Below are 26,880 nucleotides of genomic sequence, written 5' to 3'. Positions count from 1 at the left end.
ATCACAAGGTGACTGACAGGAAGAGTCCATTTGTGGGTGGCAACTGACCATTTTTAAGGAGTGTCCAGAGAAACGCAGGAGAGACCAGGCGTTTGAAGGGAGAGTTTCTGACGTCCGCTCCGGCCCCGATCATCACACTGGAAGAGTAAGTCCTGGGCTGTGCAGAGACTGCACAAACTACTGTTTGTGCAGCTCTCCTGCACATTCGATCGCACCCCTGCACAGCGATTTCCCCCTCCCCTGTAGGCGGTGACTACCTGTTTGCAGGGATGCAAAAAACGCACCCTAGCGATCAGGTCTGAATTAGGCCCTATGTGCAGGAATATGTGAGGAATCAACCTTGTTTTTAACATGGGTCTGCAGACTCCCACATAGGACACTGGGACAAACTACCCTGTTTGTCACAGTACGTGAATATCATTCATAAATTGTAAGGTCCAGTCTGTTAAACTCTGTAACTGGTTTGGATTAAAAGATTGGCAGTGTCTAGATAGTGAATAAGCCTAGCCCTCCCCTTCTGCAGCCTAACCCTAACCATCCCCTCCGGCAGCCTAACCTTAATCCTAACCCTTAAAATCATGAAAAATAATGTGTCAACATTTTTTGTCTTGACAATTAGCACATCATCCTTTTTGACCATGTCAACTTAAGGGTGTATACACACAGTGAGATCCTTGCTATGCCCGATTTTCACTTGCGATTTCCCTTGAACTCCCCGGAGCCCAGCACCACCGATTTTGACTAACTTTTCTTGAGATATGGACTATGTGTGCTTACGATTTTGGCTTATGTGAGATTTTGGCTTATGTGAGATGTCATTGACATGTGAGATGAACTAGATAGTACACCGATCTACCAAGGATTGACTTGCCTGCACAGTCTATCATTTCTTGCGATGCCGACCCGGCGGGACCGCGCATCGGGATCGAATCGGGATCGCTAGGTGACTTTCACCTTGCAATCTGCACTAACTTTTCTTGCAATTTTAACTATATAGTTAAAATCGAAAGAAAATATCTCACCGTGTGTACACACCCTAAGTCCTTGTCGACCATCTGGTGATGGTCTATTGACTGTCTATTTACTATCTATCTTCCATCCGAACACCCTCTGTAATATGTAGAAGCTATGTAAGCTCCACCCTGTAATGTGTTTTTTTTTGTTTTTGTTTTTTGACGACATAATTTTTATTGAAATTTAGGTATTCAAGGGATACAGAAAAAAGAGAAAGGGGAATGGCAGGGTAGGAAAAGGGGAACATGGCAGGATCCCAGAGACATATAAAAATTCACAATAGTTATACATGGCTTCATCAACAGCATAGTATTGTAATGTGCTTTTTAATATAAGCACTATATAAATAACTTATGGAGTATTTCACCTTTCTACTGACAAACTTTGTGACAATACACAATAAGATTTCTGCAATGATCACATAAAGATAATGTCACAAGATCTTTGGCACACAGGAAAGAACTTTGTCAGACCGCTCATGCAAACACCTATTTTTAATAAAGCCTAAGGCATGTTAGCAGGAAGTGCTTGTTACAGAGGAAGGGGCACAGTCTTCCAGTTTATTTTCTTAAGAATTGTAAGTTTATTTTTAACTACACACTGCAGTTAGTCTCTAACTGCCTGTTTTATTGATGCAAATACAAAGAAGTGCTTTATATATATTTATTCTATTGTGCAGAATCAATCAGCCTCTGGGTAATGCGCATTAACCCATAGATTATGGTTAAGTGCCCAGAATCTATGGGTTACCCCGCGTGATAAGCCCCAGTGGGTGCATTTAACATGGCTTTTTCCTTGCAGCTCCTGAGGCTGCGAGCAAAAATCTGCATTAACTGCACCCTCTGCGGCTTACTGACAGTCAGTTGAATAGCTCAGGGTATACACCACAGCTAATTGAATCTACCCCTATGCGTTTTTATTTGTATTTTTTGTTTATAAAATGGCAGTCTAGCAACTATGCATACCCAGCTTGATGTTTATGAATGGCCTGGAAAGCAGAACCAAACTCTACTTAATTACTATCTTAAGATTTCTTATAGATTTGAATAATTTGGTATGTTTTTTGGCTCTGTGCTTCCCAATTCTAATAGGTATTAATATGACTTTAAAACATATATGTCAATGTTTCATTTAGTTACATAGATTTTACCAGGACTAATATGGCTTTTATTTTTATATATACATATATATATATTTATGTGTGTGTGTGTGTGTGTGTATATCAGCCACTCTTCTGCAGAGACCTCATTTACCAACTGAGGTAAATGAGGTCTCTAAAATATAACATAAAGTCTCTTCCTCAATGTTGACAATTTGAATTCAAATATGTGTGTGGTAACAATATATCTTCTTTTCTTATTATAAAGGACTGTGTCCAGCTCAATCAGTACAGGCTTAAAGATGAAATTGGCAAGGTGAGTGTATGCATTTCTCAGCCAGTGCTGTGCTGTGAGGGTTGCCCAATTGTTTTTTAAGGCTGAATTATTTCCAGTAGAATGCTGATCATTTGAATGCCAACTATCCAAAGAGCCGGTTATCCAAACACAATCTACAGGAACCAAATATATTTTTGTGGCCTTGCTATAAAGGCCCTCATACGTCTCCGACTGATTGACGCAATTCTTAAAAAATCTTGACTCCCCAAAATCTCAACCATTTTCACGTCGGGATCGGCAAATCAGGGATTTTTACCATGAAGAATTTATCTGATTCCCTGATGGATTGCTTGATATATCATCTTTCATCAATGGCCACTGACAGGCATTTCCGTATAATTATGTTGCATTGTGCAATCATGGAAGTTGTCCTCGGAGCATGTGACAGTCACTGGTGCCCAGACAGCCTGCACCTGCTACGTACGTATCTACCACCGATGACTTGGAATGTGTCTCCTAGCGGTAGTTGAACTTACCATTGTGCTTTGCCTCTGTCCACTGCAACTAAATTGTATCCTAAAATTCCGAAGAATACGAAATAGTTTACATAAATAATTTAATACATGTCCAATTATCCAAACACTGATTATCTGAGATACCTTTTGTCCCAATTAATTCTATAATGTGTTCTTCTGTACATATTTTTTTATGAAATTGGATTTTTTAAATTGTGCGCTCATGTAGGTGCATAATAAAATTCAATGGCCACCTCCCTTATTTATATGCATATGATAAAAAGTTTAAAAAAAAACCCAAAACATCTGCCAATTTGCAATAAAATATTTTCCTTGTATAAAATGAGATTGTACTTTAACGTCTGAATCCCTACATGTGTCCAACCACCCCACATGCCACTAAAACACATTTAACTATGCATTTCTAAAAAGCCTATAGAGCACACTTATTCCCCAATACGGATGAAAATGTTAGAAGTGTAAAGTTGAGTTTGAGGTGCGAGAGTACAGACAAGATGAAGCATGTGGACTAAAACAAATGGTGAGTGACCTCGCCAGTATAATTAAATCTGGGCTACATTTACACTGAGGTGATGATGAATCCAAAAGGAGCTAAGTGAAGTACCTTAATCAGTGCAGTCTTCATGGAGTGTTGGGGATGACTTCCTGACTGAAGAGGGCCAGGTAGGCTGTTGGAGATATGGAAGCTTGTGATGTGAGCGTAGGCAAGCCTTTTAGGAAGCTTGGAGTTTTATGGTATTTGAGAGAGAGAACAATAATCTGGGAGAAAATTTGTGTCAGAATTATTCGTATTCAGGATAGGAGTTATAACCAGTGGCGGATTTTACCTAGGGGCTGCCGGACTGCAACCATAGTAAAATCTGCCACCCTACAGCCAATGCACTCTCTAGAAGCCTGGATTGGTTGTCAATTTGTGTGCATATGTGGGATCACGATCCCGCACAAACTAGCAGAGAGCAGCGCAGCAAACTCCCTGGGATTTACAGGTAGGAGCCGTCGCTAGTTATAGCCACATGCTTGAATGGTCATGGAAATCTACCAACTTAATTGTAAGGAGATTGGTTCAAGTGGACATGAAATGGATTGGGAAGAGACGGATGCTCCATTTTAATTTGTGGAAGTTCATAAAATGTGGCAGTTGATGCTGGCATGAAATTGATCAGGTTGCTGCTTAGAGAAGAGAATGACATAATTTCATATTGAATCTTGTCTGTCTTTTCCTTGAAGTAGGAACCAAGATCTTGGGTAGTTATGGTGGTCAGTGGGTTTGGATCAGAGGATTGAGAAGCATTTTAAATGTATTAAAGAGTTGTTGGGTTAGAAGCCCCAGTGGAGAAGAGAGGTTAGAAGAATGTATTAGAATGTACTAGTGTCCAGAGCTTTTCAGATATATTTGTAGAAGTCAGAAATATAATTTTTCTTTAATGTGACACAGCTGGGATTGTGGTCGATGATGAGAGGAAAGAGCAGCTGGAGTCTCTTGATCAATGACTGTTACCAGGGTTTGATTAAGATAGGGTACTACCATATCAAGGACAGGGAGACATAGAAATTGGGGAGAGTAGTTTCAGAGAGGTGGAAAGGTACTGAAAAGTAATAGAGAGAGTTTTTGCGGGTATGAAGATTCTTGTTCGCAGCAGAGGGCCTGATTCAGCATGGATCGCAAAAGAAAAATCTTTCTCTAATGGGCAAAACCAAGTGCACTGCAGGTGGGGCAGACGTAACCTGAACTCACATGGTTTTGCCCATTAGAGAAAGATTTTGCTTTTGCGATCCATGCTAAATCAGGTCCAGAGTGCAAAGATATAAATGTGATGGAAGAGGGCTTATCTGTGAGAGAGAGTGAAGTGTTCCAATTTTCAGAAACTGAACAACGTTTGGAGAAAAGGTAGTAGCCAGCATGAGGATTCTCTTGGCTGGGACATATTAAGAGTATCTTGGAGATACAACGGCAATGTGGATAGTCCATAGGGATGTTAAAATAAAATAAAAAGAACCTACTCATGAAAATACTAATTATTGAGATTGCTTTCAATGTGTAAGGTATGGGTCTGCTGTAATGATACTTGTGTGTATTATGGGGGTCATTCCGAGTTGATCGCTCGCTAGCAGTTTTTAGTAGCCGTGCAAATGCTATGCCGCCGCCCACTGGGAGTGTATTTTAGCTTAGCAGAAGTGCGAACGGTTGTATCGCAGAGCGGCTACAAAACTTTTTTGTGTAGTTTCAGAGTAGCTCAAAACCTACTCAGCGTTTGCAATCACTTCAGACTATTCAGTTCCGGATTTGACGTCACAAACCCGCCCAGCCATGCCTGCGTTTTTCCTGGCACGCCTGCGTTTTTCCGCACACTCCCTGAAAATGGTCAGTTGCCACCCAGAAACGCCCACTTCATGTCAATCACTCTGCGGCAAGCAGTGCGACTGAAATGCATCGCTAGACCCTGTGCAAAACTACATCGTTCGTTGTGCCCGTACGTCGCGCGTGCGCATTGCGCCGCATACGCATGCACAGAACTGCCGTTTTTTAGCCTGATTGCTGCGCTGCGAACAATTGCAGCTAGTGATCAACTCGGAATGATCCCCTATATACAGGTACATTGTTGGAAATTCCTTGTAAGTCCTAACTGACTAACACCATCTCTAGAATTAGTTTGTTTACTAATTAATGTGTATTATGTGTATTAATCCTAATGAGGGAAGTTAGATTTTCTGTTTGCATCCCTGCAGGGCTCATATGGAGTGGTGAAACTGGCGTACAACGAGGATGATAATACGTACTATGTAAGTGAACATCAAGAAAAACAAGTCATAATATATAGTACATAGCAAAAAAAATGTTTATGTTCCATAACTGTCATAAGCATTATGGTTCCTGAAGCTAGACAGATATGGTCATGCCACATCAAAAACATTGAGATTAGTTCACCCGTATCCCCCAAAAATACATTGATGTAGGCAGCACCCTAGGTCAAGAGCCTATTTGGGACATTTGGGAGTTATGCTAATCAGAGAAATGGATATGAATTGCTCCTTCGTGGTTCTGCATGGAAGAGCAAAATTGACTGTAAGCTTTTATATGTAAAGGATATATATGTACATAAAATAATGTTTCTTATAAGAAGTAATTATTGTTTTATATCATGTGATTACAGTTTGTTATTCATAACAACTCTCCATTAGCAGATACAAAAATATTTTTGATGTGCTTCCTAAAATAAGTCATGCCTAGTTGCCCGAAAGAAACAACCTCAAATTCAATAGGTGTATTTCTTTATCCTTTTGTATTAGCTTGTAAATATCAGTTGGATGTTCTGTGCTGTACCTCACTGCACTGACCACTGTCAGGCATATTTATTGTAATAACTGTGGCAGATATAACCCCAAACTCTGCCTAGACAGCACTATAATTACAGCAGAATGATGTTGTGTTCCAAGTTTGAACTAAATGGTTTCTTTCAATTGCTGTCTAGAATTTTTTTCCATGTTCACCGTGGATTAAAATTCTGCAGTAGGATATGTGACTTTGGGGGGGGAGGGATGTTTCATTTTTAAATTCTTATTCTTGTTGCACAAAGGAATTGTGACCACTACATACTGTATAGTTCTCTGTCTTGCAACATGCACTGGCATTTGTTTTTGGGTTTTTCCAGTCATTTTTTGTGCTTTTTGAGTAGCAGCATTTCCTACTTTTTGTTTTGTATTTTGTTGATTTTTTTTGTTGTTTCAATTTATTCAAATCTGTGGGAAAAATGCAGAAAAAACACAAGAAATAAATGTAAAAGCAAAGACATACAGTAGTTTGTGTGTTCTGTCTCTTAAGAACATTTATGCTCACACGATTGCTAAAATATACTGAAAAAAGGCCTTACCCTTTACTGTAGCTAATTTTTAAAGGTTTTCCCTGTGGTGGAAGACTAAATTACATTTGAAAGTTGTTGAAAAACCACAACCCGCCAACAAGGTATTGAGTGGCCAAGACTTATCCATGTGAGAGGTCAACGAAGGATAGCCCATCTGGTACGAACCAACAGAAGGGCTACTGTGATATAAACTGCAGAAACTTTTAGTGTTGGTGACGGTAGTAATGTGTCACAAACAGTGCATAAAACCTAGATGCCTATATGACTGCATAGCCACAGTCAAGACCGAGTGCCCATGCTGACCCTGTCCACCAATGAAAGCACCTAAGCGAGCATCGGAACTGGACCTTCGATCAGTGGAAGAAGGTAGCCTGGTCTGATGAATCCCATTTTCTGTTGCGTTATGTGGATAGCCAGGTATGTGTGCGTTGTTTATCTGGGGAAGATATCCCACCGGGAGGCATTATGGGAAGAAGTTCATGGAAGAAGTGTTAGGCTTTGGGCAATGCTCTGCGGCAGGGAAACCATGGATCCAGTCATTCAAGCATATGTTACCTAAACATTATTGCGGACCAGGTATATCCTTTCATGGCAACGGTATTCACTGCTAGCAGTGGCCTATTTCAGCAGGATAGTGCACCCTGCCATACTACATAGATTCTTTGAGAAACATGAAGAATAGTTCATGGTTTTGTTCTGGTCTCCAAATTCACCAGATACCAATCCAATGGAGCATTTGTGGTATGTGTTAGAACAACAAGTCCTATCTCTGGCACCTCAACCTCACACTGTATAGGAGTTCAAGGATCTACTGTTAATGTCCTGATACCAGATACCACAGGACACTTTCAGAGGTCTTTTAGAGTCTTTGCCTCGGAGGGTCATTGCTGTATTGGTGGCACATGGTGGAGGAGCAGCTTCATGTTAGATAGATGGTCATAATGTTTTGACTCAGCAGACTATAATTCTGGCCACAGCAGTGATATTGGATCCAATTTTGGCAAATAGTGTGATTGTCCCTGTAGCAATCAATTAGTCTGAGAAAGGCACAATCAAAATCAAATGGATAATTCTTGAGCAGAAATGGGAAGGATGACTGTATACCCATGAAGAGGCAGTTCAACCTGAGCACGAAATTGCTGGCTCTAGCCTGGAAAAGGAACAATCAGTTTTTACTCGGGCAGAATTCAGAATCCACCAGCTTAATAAATATTCTGATAAAATAAGATTTCTGGGTGATCTTAATATACAGTATTTTCTTCCAACCTTTTAATTAGTCACGGTGTGATATTTGCTAAAGTGGAAAATGTTGCTTGGTTTCCTTTCAGTATTCATAGCAGTATGTTCTGTGCAGTTATTGCTACAGGTAATAGCAGGGGGAGATTGTGTGGGAGCTTATCCGTGGGCAGGTGCTGCGTTGTTTTTCTATTTTCATTGTTTGGTTTGTGTTTTTTATTGTACAATTAACATTTGAATGCTATGTTAAAGAAGAGCCATGCATATTTAAAAGTACATCCTAAGAATTTATAATAGTTAATTATATTTCCATTTGATTATTGCTAATTGCATATTCTTACAGGCAATGAAGGTTCTTTCAAAAAAGAAGTTAATGAGACAAGCTGGATTTCCACGTGAGTTTCTTTAGTAATTTGGTGATGCGGTTAGTGTGGTATTCGGATGATAGGTCGACAGTTAAAAGGTCAACACCAAATGGTTGACATGCATATGTGAGGGGAAGTGGTGCACTAATTGGGGGTCCATGTGCTGATAGGGAAATTTTGACACCAAAATAACATCAAAAACTCATGTCGACCTTTTCATGTGTCGTCCATTTCCATATCAACCTATTGACTGACTTTTGATCCATAACCGATTACTGTATGGTCATACTCTTGTTGTGCCAGTGTCTCTTTGCTCCAAAATCAGGTCTCTTACTTGCCAGGTTTCATGTGTACTACACAGGCGACATATACAGACTATATTCAGGGCACTGAAAGGCTTTTACCTCTAGCCCTTGTAAAAAATAAATATAGCAGAATGCACCTTTCACTGCTATATAATATTGACAACATTTATTATTCATATTAAATTGCTAAGCAGTTCCTCAGTTGATGTTGAGGAAAAGCATTAAAGTACTGAAATAGATACATATGTGTCAGATGAAATGTGTAATATGCACACAACTCTATACAGCAACCCGTGAGTAATCTCTGCGTCGTTATCTGATGCAGAACTTGTCCTCTGTAAGACACAGTAATTTTCACATTCACAGTACTCAAAGCGTTGTCTGGGTTTCCACCCTTTCCCTCCACATGCTCAGCAGTGTGCGCAGACAATGTGGTAGTTGTTAGGACCCTGCAGGAGACATGGGGCCTGATTCTGAAGTTTGCGCAGTTGGCCGATGTACACGGTCGAGCCACATTATTATGACTGCCTCCTTCATTTGACGTCGGCAGCGCGTATAGCACTGTCCATCACTCTAGTGTTGGTTTTCTATTCGTCACATTATTCCCGTTATTCTCCTGATTTTGTGTTGTGTGGGCCTGAATAGCACCTTCAAGTACCAGATTCACTGCTGTTATATTGTATAGGTTTTTATTATTTGTAAGTCTTTTGTGGCTTGGTGGGTATATAAGGTGTGCGATAGGCTGTCTGCACACATATCACTTGTTGATGTTACGGATAAAAGGGGCGATTTATCTGAGTTGCAAAAAGGGATGATTATCGGCTTTTCGGGCCAAGGGTGGCAGTATTTCTGTAACAGCGCAGTTTGTGAACTGTTCATGTGCTGCTGTGGTGAAGTTGGGTCGTGATTGGACAAATGGCACCAATGCGAATAACCAAAGTGGAAACTGGAGAACCACGTGCCATTGATGTGTGAGGTGCATGAAGGCCGACTGACCTGCTACAGTGGAGCAGCTCACCGTCAAAATGAACATGGGGGCTACCAGACGTATATCTAAAATGACAGTTCAGCCCGTCTAGCTACTATCAGGACTGCACACGGCGGTTACTCTGGCTATTAACTGCTGTGCATGCCAGAGGCAGATTTAGACCTCATGGGGTCCTAAGTAAGACACCGACTTGGGGCCCCATTCCTCAAACAAACCATAACACTACCCCCGTTGGATCGGACAACATATCGTCTAGAGTGTGCTGAGCTTTAGAGATAAGTGAATGGCCTGTGTGCTTTAATTTTAGCAACAAAACTGTATTGGTTTATCCAATTAGCCCCAATGTCGCCGCTTAACAAATCCGCAATAAGTAGTCTTTTTTCCATGATCGCGGGCGCAAAAAAACATTGGTCCGCAGCTTTTCACAGATAATATGTATTCTCACAGGAAAAGGGTAAAAATGTTGGGTGCAAAAAAAGGGGGCCTATTTGGATCGCCCCCCCCAAAAAAATTTTTTAATCATTTCCCACACCAGCAAAATATATTTGAAAGAAGACTACCATACTGTAGCTCTTGGGTTCTAGTCAGAAAACAGCAAAGGGGCTCAGAAAGGCATGGCTATTATGCGCATACTCTGTGAAGCAATGGGATTTTTTTTTTAAATTATTACAGTCCCCTCCTTTCTTGTTTGATAACAGCACCCGCCCTCTCTCCCCAACTGTTTTTTTTTTTTTGGTCACGGCATCTCACCCCTCCCGTCTGTATTATTATTATTATTATTATTTTTTAGCAATACTGATCTCTTCCCCCCCCTCCCCCACACACCAGTCTGTTTTTCCTTTTAAATTATTATTATTATTATTATTATTTGTTATTATTATTATCATTATCCTTTATATGGCACCACAAGGGATCCTCAGCGCCCATTACAGAGTACGTAAACAAATGAGCAAAACAGCACTTACAGTTCAAGACAATATAGGACAAGTACGGAAAACTAGGGGTTAGGTGCCATCAAAGGGAGTATGGAGTATAATAAGCTAGTGTAAATTGTACCCTTTCAGACCGCCTGAGTCGGGTCGCACACAGGAGTTCCGAGTGTGCTACCCGCCTCAGTTTCCCCGCTGCCGCTGTCTGCAACCCGGCATATAGCCAGGTTTTAGACGTCAGTGGTGACGCGGAGGGGGTGGCCCTTGGAGATCACCAAGCGCCGCCCGTACACACACAGTGAACAGGCATCGACCCAGCTCCCGTTCACACCGCACAGTCAGCCGGGTTGATCACGAGTTCAACCCTGCTCGTGAACAGGGTTGAAATACCGGGTCACTCGACCCGGTATTTCAGTCCTTGCACCTTTCAGACCGCACCTGAACACGGGTTATGCATGCTCATGTGCCAATAACCTGTGTTCATAGGTGGTGGTCTGAAAGGGGTATAAGAGAAGGAAAGGCCCCACAGTGCCTCCCCCCCAGCACTCCGTTTGTTTTTTGACATTTTTTTTTTTTTTTTGCAGTCCCCTTGACCCACATCATGTTTTTTTGGTTGCAGTTCAAACACCCCCAAAATCTGTATTCTTTACTGATCCTCACTGTGCCTCAGTGCCAATGCAGGGTAGGTGTTGTGCTCCCCCAGTACAGTAGTATACTTACCAAGCTGTCTTCTTTCTTCTCTGAGTCACCGCTACTCATCTGACCACATCATGGGTGTGACGCTGCTGGGAGTCAGGAGCAGCTGCACCACTCATGCAGAGAGCACTGCTGTGTGCGATCGGCGCCGTCATCTGCGAACCATCAGGACTCCCACCAGGATTATGTAGGCATCAGCAGGGGCCCCATAGTGAAATTTTCAAAGGCCCCCCACCCAGTATTCACAGACATATACTGAACAATACATACCTCAGAGCACACCTTGGTCCCCTCCCCCAGCACCACAGCATACAGCCGCTGGCACCCCCATCCATCCTAAATGCCCTCCCAGGACAGTGAAGCCCCACCCTCTGTTCTGGCATTACTGACAGCCACCGGCACCCTCCTTCCCCTGCCAGGGCACAGAAGTTGCTGGCACCCTTACCCCCACCCCCCTTCCTGCAGCACTAACAGCCGCTAACACTGCAGCACTGGCGGCTGCCGGAACCCCCCTTCCCTCGCAAGGCACGTCACCACTGGCAGCCGCCGGCTTCCCCCGCAAGGCACAGGAGTTGTGCATGTCCGCACCCCATCTCCTCAGCACTTGCGGCCGCCGGCTCCCCCCTTCCCGCACCAGGGCACAGAAGTTGTGCACACGCGATGTCCACAGGGCGGGAGCTGGCGTTTCACTGATAATAGTAGGGCGGGCGCGCAGGCAGGGGCCTCTCTGCAGTATTATGCAAATATGCACTTACTGTTGGTGGGCGGCCTGGGCCCCCTGACACCCGTGGGGCCCTAAGTGGCTGCTTAGGCTGCCTAGCGGTAAATTCGCCACTGGTGCATGCTGGCTATTAGCTGGTGGTCATAATAATGTGACTCGACCATGTATGTGTCACAATGTATTGAAGATGGCGATTGTAGGGAGGATTTTGATGCAGAATGATTGACAGTGACCATTTCGGGATGGTAAGGGAAGCGAGTACAACATAGTCATATCGCAACGGTTTCCTTGTCGTGCTACAGCCAGGGTCTGCGCCCACCCCAGCATCTAAGTTCCGATGCATATTCTGAGCAGCCATAGGGGTCCTCGGAACTTCGATGGTGCTACTAAAGTGCATCCAATGCTGTGTCTCTGAGACGCCGATGGTGGGCGTGTCTGTATATATGACAGGGTACTGCGGGTTTAGCGTCCACCCCTGATTCATTCATACCCGTAGTTGCACACAGTAGACACAAATGACTGCAACACTTCCAGGCTCATCAGTCATTTTGTCTACATGCTGATGAAAATGGGGCCACGTTAGAACAAGATACTGACATAATCAAGAACTAAAGCAGATTACAGATTTGGAATGTTTACTTATAGGCACGCTATTTAAACATTATATCTGCCACATCACCAGGTCCTATACTTTATATTTTATTATTTACTACATAGTGAAATAACAATTTGTGTAAGGAGTTATACGCATCCTGTCCTTTAGTCAGCACAGGAAGAAAGCTGTTGTCCTCTCTATATGTGTGTAGGGTAGCCAGCCCAGGAGCAGATGATCTGACAGCCTGACTCTGCTTCCAAGTTGATCTGGCAAACAGCACTATGCTCGCTCCTGAGAGGATTTCTTCCTCATGTAATCCTGCGTGCATAAGCTCAGACCAAAAACATGTCTGCCTGACAAGCTGGCTTCTGGGGGAATCCTTGTGGTTTTCAGTTTTTATTTATACACTATAATAACACTGCAAGACATAGTGACAGGGCCTTGATTGGAACTTGCCCTCACCTACTAAATGAAGTTAGGACTAGACTAGCTTTCAGTAATGCAACGCAGCACTTGCTTTCCAAATATTCTTCATCCTCACCTGTATTCTTCATTTCACAGGTCGCCCCCCACCCAGAGGTGCAAAAGCAGCGACAGATGGAAGTTCTCAGGCTAAGGGGCCGATTGAGAGAGTCTATCAGGAAATTGCTATTCTGAAAAAGTTGGACCATCCCAATATTGTCAAGCTGGTTGAGGTAATTTAGTATATACTGTATATACTGTCTGTCTGAGACAAAGCAACCACTTTAACATGCCATGTTCCTGACATTCTTTTTATTTTTTAGAAGCTATTATATGCCTCGCCAGTCATATTAATATCGCATAGGTGTGTTGTGTCCCCTGATAAAGTGTTCTAAGACTATACATTAGAGCACTATACAACAGAGCAGTAAGTGGGAATCAGGAAAACACTTATGACGACACAATCTACAGTAAAGGGCCGTATTTACGGCCCGATTTGGGGAGAGATGTTTGCTGAGCGAACCGCTCAGCACACATCTCTCCCCCCGCTCAGCACAGTGCGATGTGTGCTGGGCGTGCGGGGGGAGACGGGGGGGGGGGGGGACGCTGCTAGATTGGCCTGCGATAGCGATGCGCATCGCTATCGCTGTGAGGGGTACACACGGAGTGATCGCTGCTTAAAATCTAAGCAATCTAGTCAGAGCTGCAACCGCCGTCGGCTTTTCCTCGAATGCCCACAATCACTAGCCACACACTGTAGGGATTGGAGCTGAGTGCAAGGGGAAGGAGGGCCCTGGAGATAGGTAGATAAAGGGGGTGGGAGGGAGGAGCCGGAAAGGGTATTATCTCTGTCCTGACATTGCCCGTTTTAACTATATATGGAGCAATGTCCTAGTGGAGGCAGAATCAGGGAGGTAAGAGGAGTATCATGTCAGTAAATGTTTAGTGCACATCAAACTGCACCTACAGTATTCCACCAGGATTTATCTAGCAGAAAAGACTAGTGACTGTGAAGTTATATTAACCTTTCTCGTATTCGTTACAAAAACAATGATGAAGTGAGGGAATGCGTATAACATCTGCAAGTGCTTTCTCTGGCTGACACTTCTCTTACTTCACAACATTTTACGCCATTATGTCTTTAATGTCTTTATAAAGTAGTGCAAGAACATATCCTCGCAGGCATAAATTCTTCCTCAACACTCTAATAAATAACAAATCTGCCAGTTTCATGATACAGTGTGACAAAGGACGAATATGATGACAATCTTTTTGTGAAGGAATGCCTCTGAGTGAGAGAATTTTGCTCTCCACCCACTACTGACACCTCTCTCTCTGAGTGGGGGCTGCGGTGCAGATGTTGCCCCTGCAGCACTAGAAGGCTTTGGGGTTAATTATGAATGCTTTGGAGACTACTACAGCAGATTCTGCATTGGTTCCCTTGGAAACATGAAAACTGGATGAGCTTGATGCAAAGTCTGAATAAGTGAATCCTGATTAGCCTGGTTTTAAGAGAGCTGTGTATTCCCAAGTGCAATAGAACAGTATGAATTATAATAAAACCATAAACTGTACCTCACTTTCCTCGTATTTACAAAAATAAATAAATATCTGTTTAACCTATTTAATATCACTCAGACCTGCCAGCAATATATAGTGGACTATCCCAATACAGGTGTAGTATAAAGATACTCTGTTTATGTTGGTGACTATATTAAACTGTAACCCAGATTTCTGATACCTTGTGGCCCTCATTTACATTGTGCACTAGGATGAGCACTGCTTTATGGGCCCACCCACCTTCCTTCTTTGGAGGCTACTCCAAAGCTAGAATTGCTTCTATGGGGTAAATTCAATTGGCGCAGAATTCTCGCGACACACGCCGCACTTTTTTGGTGGCAGGATTTCGCTCAAAACTGTTTGCTACCGCATAGGGTAGGGAGCACTTTTAGGCAAATAGGGCAAGGTGAAGGGGATGAATTGTTTAAACGCCACGGCAACAGCAATTCGCCCCCTTCACCCAATTAATTAAATTCTCCCCCTATGTTTGTAAAGAGTAGGGAAATATGAAGAGGCACATTGTGTATGAGTATAAACCTGACATTAGAGTTTAGCTTAGAACAAAACCTTTCATTAGGTTAAACTTTTCTATTCAAAAATAATGTTCTTTTTAGCCTTATTCGTGAGTTAATTTAATCAGGAAAGTGATGTATGTATGATCTCCCAATGTTTTTTTGGTGGGTTTCGTCTGGTTAATTAGTTTACAAAAAATTTTTTGTGTGTTTTATAGCTTTTTATTTAATGATTTTCATTGGATAAAGTGTGTCTAAAAATGGTTTTTCTGCTGTAGTGCAACAGTAATGTACAAAATGTGCCCTAGTATAATAGTGTATGAAATTTATAGGTGTATGATGAGATCAGCTCTCTGCCAGAGTGATCATTTCCCAACACTGGCACCTGTGAGGGGGGTTTAGTAGTAAATTACTTCTGTGGATGGCCATGTCCTATAAATTATACTTTTTTTTTTTTGCAACGTATAGCACTGTAGACTATTTAGCGGGAAAGCATTTTGGAGTATGTTGAAAATATGGCAGTAAGTAATGTTACATACACTTATGGACTCTCTATCAGGGGTATCCATTGTAACAGGATGACCAAGCTTGTACACTTTGTAGGTCAGCAATCAGGCAGACCTATCTCTACTACTGTAATTTACTCTCTGTAGAAGTCACACAACCATTAAGAGCAAAGCACGTGACAGGCAAACCAAAACCAACTCCTTTTGGATGTTAGCCTGTGCCCTTACTTTCCATCACCTGTTTGTGTGAGACTGAGAGTGCTTTCCCAGAGCACAGCTTTTACATCTTGTCGCAAAGTTATCTGGTGGTGCACATTATATTACCACTCTCAAGTCTTTATAAAGTAAAAAAAAAAAAATTTCACTTGGTAAGAATGTAGGCACATACTGTATTAACCACTTGCCTGACATGGTCACATCAGATGCGACCATGCCTGCAAGTGCTTTATCTGACCTGGTCGCATTAGATGCGACCAGTCAGATAAACAGTGTTAGCAGTGGCAGGGAAGAGAAACTTCCCTCCGCTGCTGCTCTCAGAGGGACCGGAAGGTCCCTCTGCCTTCCAGCCCCCAGTGTTGCCAGGCTACCGATCATTGCTGATCAGTCAGCACGGCAGGATTCCCCACCCCCAGTGGCTGCCGACAATAGCAGCCGCTGGAAAAGTGTAAATCATCCCCCAAAACCACCCCTGTGTACCTGGCATCTGTCAGGGCTCTAAAAGTTACTAAAGCCACAATGTTACCGATGTTCCGATGGTCACGATGTTCCCGGTCGATGTTCTGATGTTTGAAACAATTATTTAAAAAAATATATTTTATTTTTTAACTAAAATAATTTTGGATAGGGTTAAATTCATGTTCTTCACCTAATTCACTCATAAAAAACCCCCCGACAGTTAAGTGGTGAAGGACCTTATTCAGCATCGATCGAAAAATCGCACATCTACGATCCATTACATTGACATAAGGGGAGATGCCCCGCAAACATGCGAAATAATTGCACAACGGCAATGCTTCTGCATGTTTAGGGTGGCCCCCTGCCTATGCAGCCTAGCTGTGAAGGCATGCGGCTACCTGCCATGTTTCGGGTCACAGCATCTGCGTGTGACGCCATGCAGCCACCGCGGCTCGCCCTGCAAACAGTCCGGACTGTGCCCCCGCAACGCCCCTTAACCCTCCTGCCCCGCGAACGCCTCTGCCTGTCAGTCAGGCAGAGGCTTTCGCACAAGTGAGATGTGTGGCTGCTGCTTATGTGCACACTTCACAGGGCATTAGCATGGAACCAAAATTGTACCTGCGCTCCATGCTGAATTAGCTCCTCAGTCCTATTAAGCTTCTTTTTTTACAGACAGATTCTAAGATACATTTCTCCTACGTCCTAGACGATGCTGGGGACTCCAAAAGGACCATGGGGTATAGACGGATCCGCAGGAGCTTGGGCACACTATAACACTATAAAGACTTAAACTGGGTGTGAACTGGCTCCTCCCTCTATGCCTCTCCTCCAGACCTCAGTTAGACTTTGTGCCCAGGAGTGATGGGTCACACACTAGGGGAGCTCTCCTGAGTTTCTCTGAAAGACTTATGTTAGGTTTTTTATTTTCAGGGAGACCTGCTGGCTACAGACTCCCTGCAGCGTGGGAGTGAGGGGAGAGAAGCAGGACCTACTTCTGTGAGTTTCAAGGCTCTGCTTCTCGGCTACTGGACACCATTAGCTCCAGAGGGTTTGATCACTTGGTGCGCCTAGCTGCTTGTTCCCGGAGCCACGCCGTCACCCCCTCTCATATCCTGAGAATGTATTCCTGGCTGGGGATACTTCACTCTTGTGTAAACCTTTCGAATCACCGAGAGCGGTTACATTCTCCATAGCTTAGTACGTGTCAGGCAGTGCTCATATTACTGTAATAAAGCAGATACATGGAATGCTCAGACAACACAGCCTGACACAGATTGGCTACTTACTTGGTTGCAGAGATGGAAATCTGATCAAATATGTGATATAAAGCACGCCCTAAGCACAAGCTGTCCTGACGTAATTAATTGTTCATGAATGATTTAACCATTTAAATAATGAATCATATGAAAATATCTACTCATTGTCCCTGTATATTACAAGGCTTATTTAATTTGTGTATGTGTACACACACATAAACAGCCATATACTGTGAGCATATACTGTAGCATTGCCTCTAATAATTCCCAGTAACCAGGTAACCAAGACATCTAACACTTTGGGGTTCCCGATATTGAAGTCAATGGATGCATGTTTTTTCTAGTTCCCTAAAGGTCCTTGTGGCTGGTACTGTTTGCTTAGTTGCAACTAAAATACTTTATTAACCCGCCTGACAACCCATGATATTTATGATCCATTCCAATCAGGATTCAGGAGAAGACATAGCACTGAAACAGCCCTGGTGTGTGTGTGTGTGTGTTAAATGATCTTCTGATGGCAAGAGACAGAGGTGACTGTTCAATCTGAATCCTTCTGGATCTTGCTGCAGCATTTGATACCATGGACCGTTGGGCTTCTGATTGAGCGACTGATATCAATTTTTGTGGACTGGATGGCACAATCCTAAACTGGTTCAATCATTTCTCACAGGCAGGTCACAGAAAGTATCGTCTGGAGTATACTAATCACCATCAGTGCCATTGCAATGTGGTGTTCCGCAAGGTTCTATACTATCCCCATGCATTTTGCAGTATACATGCTCCCACTGGGTGAAATAATCAGGCGACATGGCCTGGTCTACCACTGCTATGCAGATGACACACAACTGTACCAGACCCTCCAACATGACCCGCCCCACTAGGTACAAAATGCTCTGTTCCTGGACTTCCCTCTCAAGTTATGATTTCCATCACCTGTGTTGAACTAGTTAAATGATAAGAAAGCTGTTTCTTCACAGGTGATGGCAATAATAAATTAAGAGGGAAGTCCAGAAACAGAGCATATTGTACCTAGTGGGGCGGGTCATGTTGGAGGGTATGCTGTACATGTCCTTTGCTCCGTGCACTGATAACCCAATAGCAACCCTAAATGGCTGTCTAGCTGAGCTCCAGGAGTGGATGAGTGCCAGTTGGCTGCGAATGAACCAGGATAAAACAGAGGTCCTTATGATAGGACTGCAACATCAAAGGACAAGACTACAGCATAGCCAACCAACTGGACTTGCACTCGGGGATTCAGAATTACAAACCACTGATCGTGTGTGGAATCTTGGCATTGTCCTGGATGGTGGCTTGACACTTAAACATCAGATATCAGCCACAATCAAATCCTCATTCTTTCACCTATGGAACATAGCCAGAATCAAGCACTTAATTCCCTCAGATGATCTGCCAGAAGTTCTACATGATTCTTGTATCTTCAGCCCCATTCTAGCCACATAACGCCCATCCCCTACTCCCTTCACTGGCTGCCTGTAAGATGGCGAATCATCTTCAAGATTGGCTTACTGAGTTTCAAAGCAATACATGACCAGGGCCCAAGGTACCTAAAGCAGCTCCTGATTCCATAGTGCCCCACTTGATTACTGCGATCTGTAGATGAAGTACTTTTAGCAGTACCTAGAATCTCCCGTAATTCATCTGGGGGTCGAGCTTTTAGTCTTGCGGCTCCGACTCTATGGAACTTACTTCCCCGCACAGTGCGAGAGGCCCCAACTATAAAATTCTTCAAAAGTAGACTCAAGACTTTCCTGTTTACTCGAGCATTTCCATAATGTCCCTTTAGTATCTACATGCTTCTGTATTTTATGAAAAGCTTTTCTGTACTTCATTATTTTCTGTACTATATTATGCTATGTATCTGTTAAGCGCCTTGAGTCCTATTTATTTTTATAAATACAATTATTTTCTCTTACGTCCTACAGGATGCTGGGGACTCCGTAAGGACCATGGGGTATAGACGGGCTCCGCAGGAGACATGGGCACTATAAAGAACTTTAGAATGGGTGTGCACTGGCTCCTCCTTCTATTTCCCTCCTCCAGGCCTCAGTTAGATCCTGTGCCCAGAGGAGACTGGGTGCATTACAGGGAGCTCTCCTGAGTTTCTCTGAAAAAATAATTTTGTTAGGTTTTTTATTTTCAGGGAGCACTGCTGGCAACATGCTCCCTGCATCGTGGGACTGAGGAGAGAGAAGCAGACCTACTTAAATGATAGGCTCTGCTTCTTAGGCTACTGGACACCATTAGCTCCAGAGGGAGTCGGAACGCAGGTCTCCCCTCGTCGTTCGTCCCAGAGCCGCACCGCAGTCCTCACAGAGCCAGAAGATAGAAGCCGGTGAGTATAAGAAGAAAGAAGGCGGCAGAAGACTTCAGATCTTCTCTGAGGTAACACACACGGCAGGCACTGATGGGTGCAGGGCGCAGGGGGGGCGCCCTGGGCAGCAATTTTAAACCTCTAGGACTGGCTAAAATGAATATATAGGCTTCGAGGGCTGTATATAGTAAATCCCCCGCCAGTATTTAAAAAATCGAGCGGGACCGAAGCCCGCCGCTGAGGGGGCGGAGCTTGATCCCTCAGCACTAACCAGCACCATTTTCTCCACAGACACTGCAGAGAAGCTGGCTCCCCGGACTCTCCCCCTGCTGAACACGGTGACACAGGGCAGAAAAGAGGGGGGAGGGGGGGCAATTGTAAGGCGCAGTGGGGTGTATAATATGCACATAATTATATAAAAGCGCTATTTATCTGGGAATTGGTTTTCCAGTGTCAGTTGGCGCTGGGTGTGTGCTGGCATACTCTCTCTCTGTCTCTCCAAAGGGCCTTATTGGGGATCTGTCTCCATATAAATATCCCTGTGTGTGGGGGGGTGTCGGTACGAGTGTGTCGGCATGTCTGAAGCGGAAGGCTCTTCTAAGGAGGAGGTCGAGCAGATGATTGTGGTGTCTCCGTCGGCAACGCCGACACCTGATTGGTTGAACATGTGGAATGTTTTAAATGCAAATGTGACATTATTACATACAAGGATGGACAAAGCAGAGTCCAGGGAAAAAGCAGGGAGTCAATCCATGGCTTTGACTGTGTCACAGGGCCCTTCAGGGTCTCAAAAACGTCCCCTATCCCAAATAGCAGACACTGATACCGACACGGATTCTGACTCCAGTGTCGACAGTGTCGACAGTGATGCAAGGTTACACCCAAGGGTGGCAAAAAGTATTCATTATATGATTATTACAATAAAAGATGTTTTGCATATCACAGATGACCACTCTGTCCCTGACATGAGGGTACACATGTTTAAGGAAAATAAACCTGAGGTGACATTTCCCCCATCTCATGAGCTGAACGCATTATTTGAAAAAGCTTGGGAAACTCCAGACGAAAAACTGCAGATTCCCAAAATAATTCTTATGGCGTATCCTTTCCTGGCACAGGACAGGGTACGGTGGGAATCCTCGCCCAGGGTAGACAAGGCTTTGACGCGCTTATCCAAGAAGGTGGCGCTACCGTCTCCAGACACGGCAGCCCTCAAGGATCCTGCTGATCGCAGACGGGAAACGACTTTAAAATCAATTTATACACATACGGGTGCTTTGCTCAGACCGGCAATAGCATCGGCTTGGGTTTGTAGCGCGGTAGCAGCTTGGACAGATACCTTGTCAGCTGATTTTGATACCCTAGATAGGGATACCATGTTATTGACCTTAGGTCACATCAAAGACGCAGTCTTATATATGAGGGACGCTCAGAGAGACTTCGGCCTACTAAGTTCAAGGGCCAACGCCATGGCGATTTCTGCTAGGCGAGCACTGTGTACCCGCCAGTGGACGGGTGATGCCGACTCAAAAAGGCATATGGAGGTTTTACCTTACAAGGGTGAGGTTTTATTTGGGGAAGGTCTCGCGGACCTGGTTTCCACAGCTACCGCGGGTAAATCTACTTTTTTGCCTTTTGTTCCCCCACAGCAAAAGAAAACGCCACAGTATCAGATGCAGTCCTTTCGGACACATAAGTCCAGAAGAGGTCGGGGCTCTTCCTTCCTCGCCAGAGGTAAGGGTAAAGGGAAAAGAATGCCTGCTACGGCCAGTTCCCAGGAACAGAAGTCCTCCCCGGCTTTTACTAAATCCACCGCATGACGCTGGGGCTCCACTGAGAGAGTCCGCTCCGGTGGGGGCACGTCTTCGACTCTTCAGCCACGTCTGAGTTCAGTCGGACGTGGATCCTTGGGCGATGGAAATTGTATCCCAAGGCTACAAGCTGGAATTCGAAGACGTACCTCCCCGCCGATTCTTCAAATCGGCTTTACCAACGTCTCCCCCAGAGAGGGAGATAGTTTTAGCTGCAATTCAAAAGCTGTGTCTACAGCAAGTGATTATCAAGGTTCCCTTAATACAACAGGGAAAAGGGTACTATTCAACCCTATTTGTGGTCCCGAAACCGGATGGCTCGGTCAGACCCATTCTAAACTTAAAATCCATGAACCTGTACTTAAAAAGGTTCAAGTTCAAGATGGAATCGCTCAGGGCTGTGATCTCCAGCCTGGAAGGGGGGGATTTTATGGTGTCACTAGACATAAAGGATGCATACCTTCATGTCCCCATTTATCCTCCTCATCAGGCGTACCTGAGATTCGCTGTACAGGACTGTCATTACCAATTTCAGACGTTGCCATTTGGGCTTTCCACGGCCCTGAGGGTTTTCACCAAGGTAATGGTGGAAATGATGGTACTCCTGCGCAGGCAAGGAGTCACAATTATCCCGTACTTGGACTATCTCCTGATAAAAGCGAGATCAAAGGAACAGTTGCAGAAAAGCGTGTCGCTCTCCCTGAGAGTGCTGCAGCAACATGGCTGGATCCTAAATCTACCAAAGTCACAGTTGGTTCCAACAACTCGGCTGTCTTTCTTAGGCATGATTCTGGACCGGAACAAAAGAGGGTTTTTCTCCCGATGGAAAAAGCCCAGGAACTCCAGAACATGGTCAGAGACCTGTTAAAACCAAAAAGAGTGTCAGTCCATCAATGCACTCGAGTACTGGGGAAAATGGTGGCGACCTACGAGGCCATCCCCTTCGGTAGGTTTCATGCGAGGACTTTTCAGTGGGACCTTCTGGACAAGTGGTCCGGGTCCCACCTTCATATACATCAGAAAATAAGGGCCAGGGTGTCTATCCTATGGTGGCTGCAGAGTGCTCACCTTCTAGAAGGTTGCAGGTTCGGCATTCAGGACTGGGTTCTGGTGACCACGGACGCGAGCCTCCGAGGATGGGGAGCAGTCACACAAGGAAGGAATTTTCAGGGACTGTGGTCAAGCCAGGAGGCTTGTCTACACATCAACATACTGGAATTAAGGGCCATATGCAACGGCCTACGACAAGCGGAGAATCTTCTTCGCGACCTACCGGTTCTGATTCAATCAGACAATGTCACAGCCGTGGCTCATGTAAACCGCCAAGGCGGGACAAGGAGCAGAGTGGCAATGGCGGAAGCCAGCAGGATTCTGCGCTGGGCAGAAAATCACGTAAGCGCTCTATCAGCGGTCTTCATTCCGGGAGTGGACAACTGGGAAGCAGACTTCCTCAGCAGACACGATCTCCATCCAGGAGAGTGGGGACTTCATCAAGAAGTCTTTGCAGAGATAACAAGTCTATGGGGACTTCCTCAAATAGACATGATGGCATCACGCCTCAACAAGAAGCTTCGGAGGTATTGTGCCAGGTCAAGGGACCCTCAGGCAGTAGCGGCGGACGCCCTGGTGACACCATGGGTGTTTCAGTCGGTCTATGTGTTCCCTCCTCTTCCTCTCATCTCAAAAATATTGAGAATCATAAGACGAAAAAGAGTACAGACAATACTCATTGTTCCAGATTGGCCTCGAAGGGGCTGGTATTCAGATCTTCAGGAGATGCTCACAGAAGATCCGTGGCCTCTTCCTCTCAGGGAGGACCTGTTGCAGCAGGGACCCTGCGTGTTCCAAGACTTACCGCGGTTACGTTTGACGGCATGGCGGTTGAACACCGAATCCTAGCGGGGAAGGGTATTCCGGAAGAAGTCATCCCTACTTTGATAAAGGCTAGGAAGGAGGTGACGGCGAAACATTATCACCGTATCTGGAGGAAGTATGTATCTTGGTGTGAAGCCAAGAATGCTCCTACGGAAGATTTCCACTTGGGCCGTTTTCTCCACTTTCTACAGACAGGAGTGGATATGGGCCTAAAGCTAGGCTCCATTAAGGTACAGATTTCGGCCCTATCTATATTCTTCCAAAAGGAATTGGCTTCTCTCCCAGAAGTCCAAACTTTTTGTAAAGGGAGTGCTACACATCCAGCCTCCTTTTGTGCCCCCAGTGGCACCATGGGACCTTAACGTGGTGTTACAGTTCCTAAAATCTCACTGGTTTGAACCTCTTCAAACAGTTGAATTAAAGTTTCTCACGTGGAAAGTGGTCATGTTGTTGGCCTTGGCATCTGCAAGGCGGGTGTCCGAATTGGCAGCCTTATCTCATAAGAGCCCCTATCTCATTTTCCATGAGGATAGAGCAGAGTTGAGAACTCGTCTTCAATTTTTGCCTAAGGTGGTGTCATCAGTTCATATGAACCAACCTATTGTGGTGCCTGTGGCTACGGAGACTTGGAGGATTCCAAATCCCTTGATGTAGTCAGGGCCTTAAAAATTTACATAGCCAGGACGGCTCGGGTTAGGAAAACAGAGACACTGTTTGTCCTGTATGCAGCCAACAAGGTTGGCACTCCTGCTTCTAAGCAGACTATTGCTCGCTGGATCTGTAACACGACTCATTCTACGGCTGGATTGCCGTTACCAAATTCAGTAAACGCCCATTCCACTAGGAAGGTGGGCTCTTCTTGGGCGGCTGCCCGAGGCGTCTCGGCCATACAGCTTTGCTGAGCAACTACTTGGTCGGGTTCAAACACTTTTGCAAAATTCTACAAGTTTGATACGCTGGCTGAGGAGGACCTCATGTTTGCTCAATTGGTGCTGCAGAGTCATCCACACACTCCCGCCAGGTTTGGAGCTTTGGTATAATCCCCATGGTCCTTATGGAGTCCCCAGCATCCTCTAGGACGTAAGAGAAAATAAGATTTTAAACCTACCGGTAAATCTTTTTCTCCTAGTCCGTAGAGTATGCTGGGCGCCCATCCCAGTGCGGACATATTTCTGCATGACTTGTATATAGTTATGGCTTACATAAGGGTTATGTTACAGTTGAGATCAGTCGTTGGCTGATACTGTTTTGTTCATACTGTTAACTGGTTGCGTATATTCCAGGTTATACGTTGTGGATGGTGTGGGCTGGTATGAATCTTGTCCTTGGATTAACAAAAATCCTTTCCTCGTACTGTCCGTCTCCTCTGGGCACAGTTTCTCTAACTGAGGTCTGGAGGAGGGGCATAGAGGGAGGAGCCAGTGCACACCCATTCTAAAGTTCTTTATAGTGCCCATGTCTCCTGCGGAGTCCGTCTATACCCCATGGTCCTTACGGTGTCCCCAGCATCCTCTACGGACTAGGAGAAAAAGATTTACCGGTAGGTTTAAAATCTTATTATTATTATTATTAACGCTCACCCCTGATTTACATTACCCCAACCTATTAATAAGCTTTTAACGGATGTAAAATTGGGCAATAGTTTTTGTCAATTCCTACTTTATGTAAAGACCATAAATGAGACAATTGAATAGCATCATATGAATTTCACAAAATATGGGCCTTATGTGACAGCCTGCAAGGTGCAGGCACAGACTTTATACCGGCATGCCTGTCTGAATTTTTAAAGTTTAGATTATTAAATTATTGATGCCTTCAAAAAATACAGGCTGACTTGCCAGAATCTCGCTCACAGGCTATTACATAAGGCCCTACATGTCCTATCCTTTGATCCATGAAAAGCTGGAGTATTACAACACCTTTGCCTATAGACTGTTTTCATACTTGTCTATTTCTAAAACTCCAGTATCTTTAATCTATGTTCATATTTGATACATTGACATGAGTATTAGATATAATTCCTGAATAGAGAGTATTACGTAATATTTTATTTTTCGCAGCTTTATATCTTACCAGTCTTTCTCTTGTGTTGCTAGGTGCTGGATGACCCCAGTGAGGACCATCTATATATGGGTAGAGAACCTTTCTTTTACTTCAAGCACCATGACCCATATGTCAGAGAATGCTGCTTAGCTAAAGCTATACTGTTGCTCTAACATACAATTCTATTACTTACCTTATTATGTATTCATGTATTTAGCTCCATTTGAAATAAAGACACTTGAAAACTTAAATATCAACATAGTGCAAGTACAGTATGCTGTAGCCCAGGGTTTACCATGCCCGGTCCTCAAGGCACCCTAACAGATCAGTGCTTAATAATATCCAGGCTTAAATACAGATGATTAAATTAAACTGACTGAGGTACTAATTTAATATTCTTTTTCCACTTTTAACTTAAAAAATCCTTGTTTATTGCACATGAATGCGCAACAACAATCCAGGATTTTTGTCAATGGAATTGGCTCCATCTAGGTCCAGTCACCCGAGAATCCTTCACGGATACCGAGCAGGGTTTTTATACTAGACGTACTCGGGTGAGCTGCAGTGGAAATGAGTAACCTGGGTCGTCCGACCCGGGACCCATTCACAGCACGGGGAGAGCCGCTTTCTTGGCGCAAGGAGATGATGTCATCTCCAATAGACGGCACTACACCCTTGTGCAGTGTGAACGTCGCCCTCCTGGCAATAACATGGGCTGGCACCGCAGTGTGAAAGGGGTTGTCTCGGGTTTGACCTGGTTTGGAACTTTAGTGGAAAAGAGGTATTAGCCACCTTAAGCATGGATATCCTTAAAATATAGGAATATATTTATTAAAACATCTCAAAATGAAAAGTTGTGGTGTTGCACATAGCAACCAATCAGATTTGACTTATCATTTCTCTATTACATCCTGAAAATGATAGACAGAATCTGATTTGTTGCTATGGGTAACTCTTTAACTTGTCTTGTTTAGAAGCTGTAGTAATTCTACCCCTTAGGGTGCCTTGAGGACCGCGTTTGGAAAACACTGCGGTAGACTATAGCAACCAAATAAATTGTATTTGTCTATAGTGCTGTAAACTGTTTGAAGCTGATATTTAATTTTTATGATTGCTCTACTTATGGAATATAGGGCCTGATTCAGAGGTGGACGCATTGCTGATGTTTCTGCAGTTGAATGTTTTGTTGCTTGAAAACCCCAGAAAACCCCTTCTGCGCATGCGTTT

At 44.1% G+C, this 26,880-nt stretch overlaps 1 protein-coding gene across 2 annotated transcripts in view; it reads left to right on the top strand.

The window, feature by feature from the left end:
• The window catches only part of CAMKK2 (calcium/calmodulin dependent protein kinase kinase 2), a 160,974-nt gene that overhangs the window by 69,950 nt on the left and 64,144 nt on the right, over positions 1-26,880 (top strand). For both annotated transcript variants that reach the window (XM_063964424.1, XM_063964423.1), the window contains exons 3-7: positions 2,382-2,429; positions 5,654-5,707; positions 8,366-8,417; positions 13,183-13,316; positions 25,707-25,743. In XM_063964424.1, the coding sequence (XP_063820494.1) occupies positions 2,382-2,429; positions 5,654-5,707; positions 8,366-8,417; positions 13,183-13,316; positions 25,707-25,743 (325 nt within the window). The remainder of the gene's footprint in view (positions 1-2,381; positions 2,430-5,653; positions 5,708-8,365; positions 8,418-13,182; positions 13,317-25,706; positions 25,744-26,880) is intronic.

The sequence above is a fragment of the Pseudophryne corroboree genome, chromosome 1 (genome assembly GCF_028390025.1).
Source record: "Pseudophryne corroboree isolate aPseCor3 chromosome 1, aPseCor3.hap2, whole genome shotgun sequence".
Taxonomy (NCBI): Eukaryota; Metazoa; Chordata; class Amphibia; order Anura; family Myobatrachidae; genus Pseudophryne; species Pseudophryne corroboree.
Note: the sequence above shows the minus strand (reverse complement) of the source record. Positions and strands in the feature narration are given on the sequence as shown.